This window comes from Gallus gallus, chromosome 2 (assembly GCF_016699485.2).
Source record: "Gallus gallus isolate bGalGal1 chromosome 2, bGalGal1.mat.broiler.GRCg7b, whole genome shotgun sequence".
Lineage (NCBI taxonomy): Eukaryota > Metazoa > Chordata > Aves > Galliformes > Phasianidae > Gallus > Gallus gallus.
Genome location: NC_052533.1, coordinates 42,096,969 through 42,108,591, shown reverse-complemented (window position 1 = coordinate 42,108,591; position 11,623 = coordinate 42,096,969). Strand labels below are relative to the sequence as shown.

The 11,623-nt window shown below is 38.8% G+C and overlaps 2 protein-coding genes across 4 annotated transcripts in view; one reads left to right on the top strand and one right to left on the bottom strand.

Moving 5' to 3' along the window:
- Positions 1-11,623, top strand: part of CPNE4 (copine 4) — a 340,611-nt gene that overhangs the window by 50,859 nt on the left and 278,129 nt on the right. The window contains exons 3-7 of one of the 3 annotated variants that reach the window (XM_040696670.2): positions 3,997-4,136; positions 4,362-4,555; positions 8,057-8,233; positions 8,891-9,021; positions 10,594-10,679. The gene's annotated coding sequence lies outside the window, so the exon portion shown is untranslated. Of the gene's footprint in view, positions 1-3,996; positions 4,137-4,361; positions 4,556-8,056; positions 8,234-8,890; positions 9,022-10,576; positions 10,680-11,623 lie in introns of all 3 variants that reach the window. The other 2 variants (XM_040696668.1, XM_040696669.1) reach the window with 2 other exon arrangements.
- On the bottom strand, positions 770-10,720 carry LOC121109843 (prostatic acid phosphatase-like). Its single transcript, XM_040696000.2, has 7 exons — positions 10,559-10,720; positions 9,131-9,226; positions 5,705-5,791; positions 4,947-5,099; positions 3,308-3,406; positions 1,596-1,691; positions 770-802 (listed from the first exon to the last, which is right to left on the bottom strand). Exons 1-7 carry the CDS (start codon positions 10,670-10,672, stop codon positions 770-772), a joined length of 678 nt encoding a protein of 225 aa, XP_040551934.1. The 5' UTR covers positions 10,673-10,720.

Sequence of the window (11,623 nt, the reverse complement as noted above, 5' to 3'; positions counted from 1 at the left end):
CAGGTCACTTTTTCTTTTAACAAATGTGATCTGTGCCTTGTGGAAAAAAATTTGCCTGTTTCCATGCTATTTAAGACAGTGCTGCTGGCAAGTGAGCACCTCAGTCTACAAGTCAGATGACACTTAGCCAATAATAACAAATACAGAGATGAATAATAACAAATACAGAGATGTATGCTACTGTAGTTTCATTAATTTTGTTTAAAACAAACAAACACACAAACAAAAAGCTCTCTTTATGCACTTGAGAGGGCAGAAGTGACTTTTATGGCAGATGTCTTAAATTTATATCTCTGTAGTCTTCACTGAGTAATATGAAAGCCCAAGGCTGAATCAATCTAACACTAGAAGTAAGAACCCAACTAACTGGTTTTGCCTTCCAGCATTTAAGAAGCTCCCACATGGGAGCTGCCAATTTTTCACATTTCTGTGGTGGCACGGGTTTGTCAGTATGATACAACAATTGACATTAAATGCTGTGGTCCTGAACTGTCCTGAATTTGGGCAACATGAAAAGGTGACCTCACTGAAATTACAGTGAGGTACACCAAAATGCATTCATTTAACTCAGGCCCTGGCTAGCACTGCAGTCAAATTCACTGATCAAAGTCAGACCTTCAGAAACTGCAGGACAGAAGGTAAACTCATTAGCATCACACCCAAGTAGTATGTGTTGGCTGTGGAATACGTCTGGAAACTGCTTCAGTTTCCCAGGAGCTATCCTAGTGTTGATGACCAATATATTATTAATATTTGAATTTTAAAGTAATTATGCTGTAAAGCAGTTCATAGCAAGCTCTGCCTGCAACAATATCAAAGACATTTTTAACAGAAGACAACATGCAATTTTCACTTGCTTAAGCAGACATAAGTCAAGACTTGGAAGTGGCACAAAGTGGGGCTGATTGCTAAATAAAGAGCATTCAAGGTTTTCTCACATTCCAGTCAGAGATACCATTCTCTGAGACCCATGACAGTTGGGTACCAGAACACCCCTTTTGTTGTAAAATCTGTGATTCTTTGTGATGTGCATGGTCCCTTTGCTTGGTACAGGCTCCCAAGATTTGCACATAGAGTCTTCTGTGTTATTTCAGGGGCTGCTTAATTCCTGAAAATACTCTGACCACTACTGTCTATTTGCAAATTGAGCCTTATCTTAGCAATTGTATAAAATCTTTGTGGAGGGATGTTAATGTTGTCTGCCAAAAACAAGTTTTACTCCCATGCATCTTTGTGATGGGGTTCGGAGAAGTAACAAGATAATTTTACCCAAAGGTATGCTTTTGCTTAACTGTGCATGTGCAATCACTGACAAGATGCTGCATTTGGTAGGTTTGGGTTTGTTACGGTGGTGGATGACCCACGGCATCCTCACACGGTCATGGTTTGATATTCAGCTGTGAATTTGATGTTGGGTGAGTGTTCTGAGGAAGGAGCTGAAAATAGTCCGTGGTTCAAAAGAATTGGAAGCACAGATTTACTGAGGTTTTTCAAACCATAGAAATAAAAGCTAAGACTGGTTTTGATAAAGTGTAAGCATTTATCATGATTTATATTTATATTGAACCTTGGGAAATAATTTTTGTATTATTTACCTCATATTGTAAAGTGTCAGAGATCCTCAAAATTCTTTCACTGTTCAATTTCTTCAGTGGGTATCCAGTGTGAGAGGCTAAAAACTTGAGAAAAGACTGGAATACAGAAAAGGAAACTTGTATGTTGCACACAGGGTCCTTCTACATCATTTTTACATCATTTTTATAGTACACAGTAGTTTTTAGAAACAAGATGGTCTTTGCACTTGGTGCCTAAGCACTGTACCGTTGTCTAGTGGAACTCACAGGCAGGCATTTACTACCTGTTCAAGTGGATCCTTTTTCATCCTGCACGCTCTACATGTTTTCATAATCACCTGGCAGACACCAAATTAATGCTTGTACAAAAATTTATTAAGAGCTTGTGAAGCCTGGCTATCATCCTACTTTCTAGCTATGGCCTCCCTCCTGCTTCTACATCCCAGGTACAGGTTTTCATTTCTGGTCCTTCTCCTAGCCATTTGTGCTCTCTCCTATGTTTCATGTTGTTTCTTGAGTTGTCAAATGCATGGCTTCTTAATTCCTACCTTGGAACCTGTCTTAAGTACAACCCCATCTACTGTTTTAGTCCTAAAGCCATCTACTGATCTGAGCAATCTAAAGACATAGGATCACAAGGTAATACTGGAGAGATTATGATATTGGTCAATGAAAGAGGATGCATAAACCAGGAAAACATAAATATGCTAATTTATACCGCTAGTTTTTATTAGGGAAGAAAAGAAATAAAAGTTTTCTTTTAGGCTGAAAAGAGAATAAGCCTATTCATCTGAAATAAGGATGGTAATCTGAGTCTAAGTTTAAAGTACAGGAATAGTTTATGCTTGGCAGGAATGTTCAAAGGTGGGTAGAATGGATCCAGATATATGAAGAAGTATGGCAGAATCCAAGAAATGTTCAATAGAAGTGTGATAAACAGAATTATTCTGATATTGGTAATGAGTAGCAGGGAGGTCTACTGTAAATTTGCTAAAACAGGGAATTATGATTCACATGATTGTAATACCTTGATGCAGAGCCAGAGGTAGATGGCTGTTTAGGTGATTAAAGATTATAGGAAAACAGGTGAGTATGATAATGCCATTTTGATTAAACCCACAAAGAAGAAATTTGCAGTAGAATAGGCAAGAGATTGCATACTCATGGCAAGTAATTTGATATCGGTGAAAGGAAGGAAGGGATATATTACAGATGCAGGAATGTAATGTAAGTGAATATCTAAATGAAGACATTAGGTGTGAGGCATGAAAACGTATTGAGGAAAACACTGGGACTATTTAAAAAAAATTGTGTAACAGAGCAGTGAGAATTTTGTGGTAGTATCTGAACTAGCAAGGAGTTATACAGTCAGAAACATCAGAGGAGTTGCTAACATGAAACTGAATAGAGATAATTATTGAAGTGAGGCACTGATCTGATCTGAGTGTTTGTTTTCTGTGCTCTACTAGAAGATAAGTGTAATGTTTTCTTTTTGAAGGTAGTCAATCATTTATCTTTTCTATGACTTGCAATTTTCAGTTGGTGGGGATGGTTCAGTCTAGCTGGCTCATAATGTTGTAATTGTAGTTTGGGTATGTTGTATACACCCACTTTAAAGATTAGATATCTGGAAGGAGCATATTGATTGCCATTTTTTAAACATACTTGTTAGATAATGTTTCCAAAAGTAGTACATTTTAAATACAAGATTTACAGAAATTTAAATACTTTACCCTATACTGCTTGAGCTGCTTTTGGAAATCTCTTGTTGCAAAGGTTTCTCTCAGAAGCTCATTGTATTTTGGGCAGTGTGAGAAAGGTACATACAGCAACTGAAAATGAAATTGCAAAACATTAGTTAGGCAAGATTCTTCTTGTTCTTGTTCTTGTTGAATGTAGCTTTGTAAGACTGTTATCCTGAGTGGCTGCACTAATTAAAACAAGCTGCAAAATTATTTGGGAGTGTTGTTTTCTTGGATATTCATCTATAGGACCATAAGAGTCATATTGATGACTACTTACAAAATAATCTTTACATGTTTAGAGGAGTAGTACGTTCAGCAGATCAAAGTTAAAGGAGTCATTTACAGAAGATTCAATTTGTCACTTGACAGAAGATTAACACAAGCCCTCATGTACTGCTTTGTGCTTGGCTTCCCCAGGGATGATTTCACTCACTGTGTTCAGTCTTTCTTTAAACATACCATCACCTTTCTACTATGAATTACCACGCAGCAGGTGGACTGCAATAAGAGTCTTTGTGCATACTCAGCTGTATTAAGTAGACTTAACACAGTTCCATTTACTTCAGCTAAATCAAAGAAGCCAGCTAAGTTTCTTTAACTCATCTTTCCTTTGACACTGAGATATTCTTAGTGTTGGTTTTTTTTTTTTCCTAATATGCTCTTTGTCTTTTTTCCAGAAAGGAATCTCTATTTATACAGTCATACAGTTAAAAGAGCTTTTAAAAAGAACGTGGGAGTCCTGAAGGGATAATTAACTGAGAAAACTTCAGAGCTTTTCCTCAGGCTTTTTAGAAACATAATCTATCTCTTCCAGAAGGTAAGAAATAATTTCTGAATTATAACCATAATTCATGAACAGGCATAGCTTTACCAATAAATAAATAAATGATGGACACTTGTTTTGGGTAGAAGGATACACATGGTCTCAATCTTACATGCATAAGCAGCAAAAATTAATATAGTCAAAAGACAAGTAGTAAAAAAAGTGGGAAACTTGTATTTATGACTATAATTTATTTTATTTGTTTATTTGATCTCCTAGGCATGAGTAACGTGCAGTACCTGCTTGCTGAGTGTGACAGTGGTGTTGATGCTGACCAGGTGATGTTGACTGTTTGCTGGGGTAGTACCATCTGTGGTGGTGTCCGAGCATCTCCTGACTCTACCAAGTTGCATGCATGCACAGGAAGACATATGTCTCCATATCTTCCATATTCAAGCTCTCATCACTCTGAGGTGAGAACCAATGGTCCATGTCCCTGTTCAACTAAATTCCCTGTCACAGATTGTGTTAATTAGATTTCTAAGCCCTCAAAATCTATCTCAAATGTGTGTAAACATCCTCTTCCATAATGGGATTCACAGTGTACATTCTTTATCTGTCTTAGCTTTTTAACACAGACTTTCCAGAAATGGGGAACTTTATCTTTACTCAGTTCATCTAAGTCCATTCCTGTGGAAACTCTTGACACTATTCTATTCAGCATACTATTCCTTTCTACCTGATGCTTGTAATTAATGTAGCTTTCATTGTTATTGCTGTGCCCTTTTTCGGGCTCCTACATCTCACATGCTAGATGTTTTACTAATGATCAAGGGAAAATAAGTGCTTGTAGTTTATACTCACATTATCATGTGACAGTGGCACTGTGTGAACTGGAATTGGCTGCCAAAGGATTCTGGGGTTCCAAATGTGTCCCTGTGTTGGTGGATACAGCCCAGCAAGAGTTGCTTGAGCACTCATAAGCGTTTGATCACAGTCAGTGCTCTGAACATAAATCTGAAGGAAGAGAGGAATTTTATTTATTTATTTAAGGTAATCTCTCCTGTTAAGTTTCTTCTCTTGGTAGAAAAGATGTGGTCGAGAACTGTGCTGAGTAAGCTGGCATTAAAATGGAATGGGGTAAAAAGAAAGAAAGAAGGGAGAAAGAAAGAAGCTGAAATAGGGCCTCAGAATAAAACTTTGGTGGACAGGAGAGTTGCAACTTCGAAGCTGCTCCCTTAGGGGTCGTAGTGAAAAACATAAGGCTACCTTCATTTGACCAAATGAATTAGGACATCATGGATGCATGGAGCAACTGGAAATGAAAGCTAAGCGCTGTCTGTGCTGCAAATGGAAAAGTAGGATTTGAGATCTCCAACACAGATAATCTGTCATACAACAGTGAGGTATCTGAGCCTCATATACAGCCTTAAAAACCTCGTGCATGGCTTTCGGCTTACCATCAGGCTCACTCAAAGTTGAGCCACAGCTTCAGGGATACTTTGAAATCACATTCAGTTCAGTAGGTTACCTCCAAATGTACCAAGCTCAGATTCTCACAGATCCGAGAAGTCCTACCAACATCTTCAAAAAACATCCTCCCTTCCAGATCCAGTACTTGCCTCAGACCGTTTGTAAACAACGCTCAGGAAATAGGAGTATCTTCTCCGCATATACTGCCCAAGCTCATACTGTTGCTGTATGCCAAACTGTAGAAGTAACAGAATAGTGTGAGAGCCTCAAGAAGTGTTCTGTGCAACTACTCCTACAAATGAAAAATTATAAAAGCTTTCATAAAATGTTTCATTTCTAAAGGGAAGATGGAAAGAAAAAAATGGAGTAAAGTTGCTGTGTTGACAGTAATGGAAATTCTGCTTTATTATTTTCTTATTTGCAATGTGAAACATTCACTGTATGACCATAGTCTCATTAATACTCATTTTCTTTAGCCATGAGGAAAAAAAAGTAGAGAAAAGATGTTTGCACTCAATCTAGATTGCATGCAAACGAAGATCATTACTCTCTGTCTCCAAAACTCACATCTTAATAAGTTAAGCTGAAATTCAAATCTTAATGGACAAAAAAATCAGAATCCCCTGTGCATCTGGCTATAGTTTAGGTAGATGCAGCATTCCGCAAAGGGACTTAATAAAGATACACCACGTCTGTAATGATCCTAGTGCATCTACTGTAGGCAAAGGATTGCATTTATTATCCTAGAATGCCTGAATTCTTGTTAAGTGAATTCTAAAGAAGGTAAGGGTTTAGAGCATTTCATTACAGAGGCATGGGAGTTTACATTATTTAAAAGAGATTATAAAAAAACTGCAGTATTTATCCTAAAATACATGTACATAAACTAGCCTGGAGTGAACTGGAAATTGGAAGGACCATCTGGGCTAAAGTTCAAGAACAACCTTTCAGTGACAGCAATGGAAGCAAAAATACCTGACGAGTTCAAAGGCAGAGCTTGCTAAATGTATGAACTCAGCTTGTATGATGTGGCTTTTTGCCATGTCAAAGGCCTGGATTTGATTGCTTAAAAGGTTCTTCTTATTTCTGTGATAAGAATTGTCAAATTAAAAGCTACTTATTAATTCCCTGAATTCCATAGGCTTTACCATAAAGGTTTTCTCTATATTCACAAGTAACAGACAAGATACATCTCCCTGACAGGCATGGTTTTACATTTTGCTTTTCAGAAAGCCATGTGGTTGTTTATCCAAACTAACAAGGTTAGCGGAGGGGAAAGGTTACTTAAAGTAGGTACAGAGGTGTCCTAACAAAGCTGTCTGGTTTCTGCTCTGCTCCTGGTGCACAGCAGTAGGGTGCAGACACAGCAACCACCTGACTATGAAGGCAGGTCCAGGATATGAATCCCACAGAATATCACCAGAGATTCCACATAGAAGCTACATTTTTGACTTTTGCAAGATCTTCTCCTCCAGAAAGACTGAAAATTTTGAATAGAAGACTGAGTATAAGTCCTCCATGCCCCTGGGTATTTTGATGCAATGTTAATTGTTAACTATAGTCTAAAACTCTTGATTCTTGGTTCTAGCCTGAATATGTCCCCAGCTTTCAACTACTGGATCTTGCAACCTTCTTGAAGGATGTGTTCTCTGCCATCACAAATCTTATTCTCAGTAAGATAATCACCAATAAATTCTAGTCTATTAAAAATTCTAGTCTATTAAAGTCTATCACTTAATCTCTGTGTTAAACAAGATAAATGGCAGTTCTCTACTCTCACAACAAAACAGGTTTTCTAGCATAAGTGTTTTTGTAGCTCTTTAGTGAACATTTTCCAGCTGACCATTATCATTTTGTAGAGTCATGGCATGAGAATCACGTGCAGTGTCCCTGTAATGGTCTCGTGGTTGTGATCTTTTTACTTGTACCTGGTGTTTCCTGGTCTAAATTGAAATATATTCAACTTTGCTTACTTAACCATTACTTTGCACTGGGATCTCAAGTATGGTGATTACTCACCGCTTTGCGCAGTCCTCTTCTGAGTCATAAGATCATAGGGTAATTCAGGTTGAAAGGGACTTTTGGAGGCCCCTGGTTGAACCTCCTGCTCAAAGCAGTCAGAGGTCAGACCAGGTTACAGAGGGCTTTGTCCAGAATGCCAGGCATAGCCCATGGCTTGCATATGTGATTGCCTCTTTCAGTTGCTGGAATTGTGCGTCCAAAGTTTCCTAGGGTATGTGCTCATCCTAAGCTTCTGCCTCAGCTTGTCTAATATGTGTTGTTAAACCCCAACGCCTGGGTCTTAAAACCTCCCAGAGCTTACATAGCCTGAAGCATGCTGGCATGTTGTGCTGAACTTGCATCGCATACGTATGAAGTGCTTGAGTCATGGGTAAGTTAAGGCATAGGAAGCTGATCCTAGCCGCCTTTGAAACATTTGTTGTTGCTTTCTGCCTTATAATGAGCTTTGCTGACACAGCTCTTACTCCTTTTTCTTCAAGGGAAATGGTGTAAGAGGAGACAGGCCTGACCTTGCCTCGAGATGAGTACATCCTCCTGAGAACAGAGTGATGAAGGAGCCCCACGTGCAGTTTGCTCTACCGTGACTTTGTTGGAAACCTGTCTAGTGACAAGTTCTTCCAGGAGAGAGAAACACACTCATTGTGCTGGACCTGCTGGTATGTGAGCAAACTTAGTGAGCAGACACCTCTCAGAGGCACACACTCAGCCTGCAAACATAGCTCACAGTCTGTGAACACACACACACAACTGTTTTTTTCTGGTCCTTTCAAGCTCTTGACCTCACTGAAGAGGTTTTGAGGTTCCTGGTTTCCAAATCCCAGACAAATGACTCAGGCATTTTTCCATGTAAATGGCATATCTTGGGGGAAAAGGAATGAAAGCACAGACACAATAGAAAGTGTTGATGGGAGCAGAGCAGACATAGGTTTAACACCCCCCTAGTGTCCCCGTATTCCTTTGAAGCCTAGCAGCACAGGAGCTCACCCTTTGTACCATTTACAAGAAGAGGCATCTAATACTGGTAACAGTTAGTGGAGAAACAGTTTCTGCAGCTGAGATCTGTTGTTGCTTGATTTGCTGCCAGTTAAGATCATCAGCTGATACTGGTATGCTAGTTCAGTTCCACTCATATCCCACTAACACCTCAACCAGCTGAGCTTTAAATCAACTTTCCCTCACACAGCGTGAGAGACATTTTTGTTAATACTGATCTTAGTAGTTCACAAGCTAGGATGCACTCTTACCTAACAGAAATTGAAGGTGGTTGTGAGCACTTTCACCACCTTGGGTTAAAGCTATGTGTTTGATCTCAGGTGAATTGCCAGTGCCTGGCTCCTCTCAGAAGACCCCAGTCTGCAATCAGACAACTCAGCATGCCCTGGTGTAGGACCAGAACAGCCAACTCAGTGTCTTTGAAATCACTATTCACAGCTGTGGCTTCCTGGTAAGTTCTATTTACAAGAGATCTGCATATGGCAACTTAACAGGGAGTGCCTCTAAGTTAAAACAAAGTGCTAAAAACCATATATATTTCTGTATGTCAACAAACACACCTTGGTAAGCTGTCCGTATCCGTGCTGCCTTGCAATTTCTTTGTGCTTGTCAGTTGGAAAAAACTCCTGTGGGGTATGATCACCATGGTGAAACACCTGATAAAACAGAAGGAATTCCCTTCATGTTACAGGTTTCTTTATTGTGGGTATAATAGTGTAGACCCAACAAATATGCCATGACAGTGAATACTGTATCTAACTGATACTAAATGTATTCACTATACTTACCTGTGCTACAGATAGTACAGTAGGTACTATCTAGGCCTACAGTACCTGCTTGATTTATTGAGACAGGTGTAACTACTCTTTTTCAGTTTGCAAGTTATAAACATTTCTAATTTTGTAATATATTTTAGAGAAGTTTTATGTATTTTAGGAGGTATAGACTACAGCATTGACAGAGAGAAAACAAACAGAAGCATGTATGTAATTTTCTGGGAATATTAGAATGTTAATATTTTGGTGGGACTGAGAGCTCAGAAGAAAGAAAAATAACCTACTGCTGGAGATACAGTTTCTGTGTCTGAGTGCTGCTAAGCACTCTATTTTGGCAGAAATTAGCCCTAAAAAGCCATGTGCTGTCTTTTCATCAAAAGAGGTGAAAAAAAAAGTGTCATCTATCATCTAAATACAGGCCAAACTGTTACTTTGAAAACACTGAACATATTCTGAAATTTCCCTTCATACAAAAGATACATCTATAAAGGTACATCAAGACTTTTCATTCCTGTGATGAATTCTCTCCTTGTCCAACATAATTCTTGTACATATTGTGTTGTAACAACCTAAAATTATATCACCAGATTTTTTAATTTATTTGTCTAAGGAGGGGGAAAATAACTGAAAACTATAGGGAAAAAAAAATACTGATGATTTATATTGCCTGCACGATAACTCAGAGCAGACCACAGTCAGGCCTCATGCAAACAGCAGTACATCATGGTCACTGCAAGTAGCGTTCATTTTACAGCAATAGTTTTATGTTGTGTATTCAATACCATTGTATGCTTGTCTGGCTTTCACACAGTGAAATCTGATTTGCTTGTTAATACAAGAAGCGGAAGAGTAAAAATTCTTCCATGGCAAAGAGTATTTTTGAAAACCATTGAAATTTAGTTATGAAATCCCATTTTATATTTTAAAAATACTGCTGTGCAAGTCCTCTCTTATTGCTAAATAGAAAAAAGGCATTCTGTCACTCCAGAAAGTTACTTCCATCCAGGACTGCACAAAAGAAATAACATTATAAAATCTTATTTATAATTGGGGATTGTTCTTTGTGCAGTGCAATAGTGAATTCTGAGTATACAGTAAACACTTTGGTATTCACATATTCACAAATATCCCCCTCCTACACACACACACACTCCAGACCACAAAAAGATTGACAGGTTTTTAAGTCTATTTGTCCATGAACTATATACTTACTACAGACACAAACTTCAGTTTTCTTTTTGCTGTAGTTTGGTGAAGAAAGATGCAGAAGAGGCAGAATGTGAAACACAGACTCCAGATTCCGCACACCAGCTGCCTTGATCTCATCCTGAGGGTAAGTAGCTTTCAGCTGTTTTGCACACCAAGGAAGGCCCCTGGATGGACGTGGTGATACAGTAGATATGTGGCTGGGAGGGGAGGAGTTGGCTGTGCTTGATGGAGTCTGAAACTGTGATCTCCCCTCCTCCTCCCTTTTCTCCCTTCTTGGGTCAGTGTTGTTCTGCAAATTCATACAATGAAAATTGTGTTTTGCGCTTGCACTCAACTTCTGAAACCTGTGTATAATGGGGTAAGTAATCTCTGAGCCGCCAGTTCCTGCTCCAGGCACTCACAAAGTAGGTGAACGTAAAGAACTAGATGTTCTATCTATTGTTTAAGCTATGATTTAGTATCAGTCAATCTTCACAAAAGTGAAAATGCTGCAGATATGCTATATCTTGCTGTAACAATGCTCACTCAGTCTTATTTGAAAAGTTTTTGAGAGGGAAAGTGAGAAGCAGTAGTGCTGACAACTGTTCTTTTTTGAAGGGTCTCTGGAGTTTCCCTTACATTTGGCTGTGGTCTTTAGCAGGAATAAAGAGCTGAGTGTTTTGTTACATGGGAGCAAGGATAAGCCTAAACTGACTGCAAAAAATAAAGATGTGTTCAGAATTATAGAATTATAGAATCATTAAGGCTGGAAAAGACCACTAAGAGCGCCTAGTCCAACTATCAGCCCACCCCCACCATGCCCACTGACCACGTCCCCCAGTGCCACATCCAAACGGTTCTTGAATGCCTCCAGTGATGATGACTGCACCATCTCCCTGGGCAGCCTGTGCCACTGCCTCACCTCTTTTGGAGAAGAAATTCTTCCTAATATTCAACCTGAATATTTCATCTCCGTAGTATATCTATATGTTCCTAGTGGCAAAGCGGGTGCCACTGTTTTCTAAAGCTATCCTCTAAAATTTCAAGCAGTTAAGTAAATTTTTGATTTTCAAAGATCTCTTGCTTCAA

What these genes read in the sequence shown, in the direction of transcription:
- LOC121109843 (XM_040696000.2), bottom strand. Translation starts at nt 10,672, where the DNA reads ATGAGATCAAGGCAGCTGGTGTGCGGAATCTGGAGTCTGTGTTTCACA. An exon ending in AACTGAAGTTTGTGTCTGTA is followed by an intron (nt 9,227 to 10,558) that starts GTAAGTATATAG and finishes CTGTTTTATCAG; the next exon opens with GTGTTTCACCATGGTGATCA. An exon ending in GATACGGACAGCTTACCAAG is followed by an intron (nt 5,792 to 9,130) that starts GTGTGTTTGTTG and finishes TTACTTCTACAG; the next exon opens with TTTGGCATACAGCAACAGTA.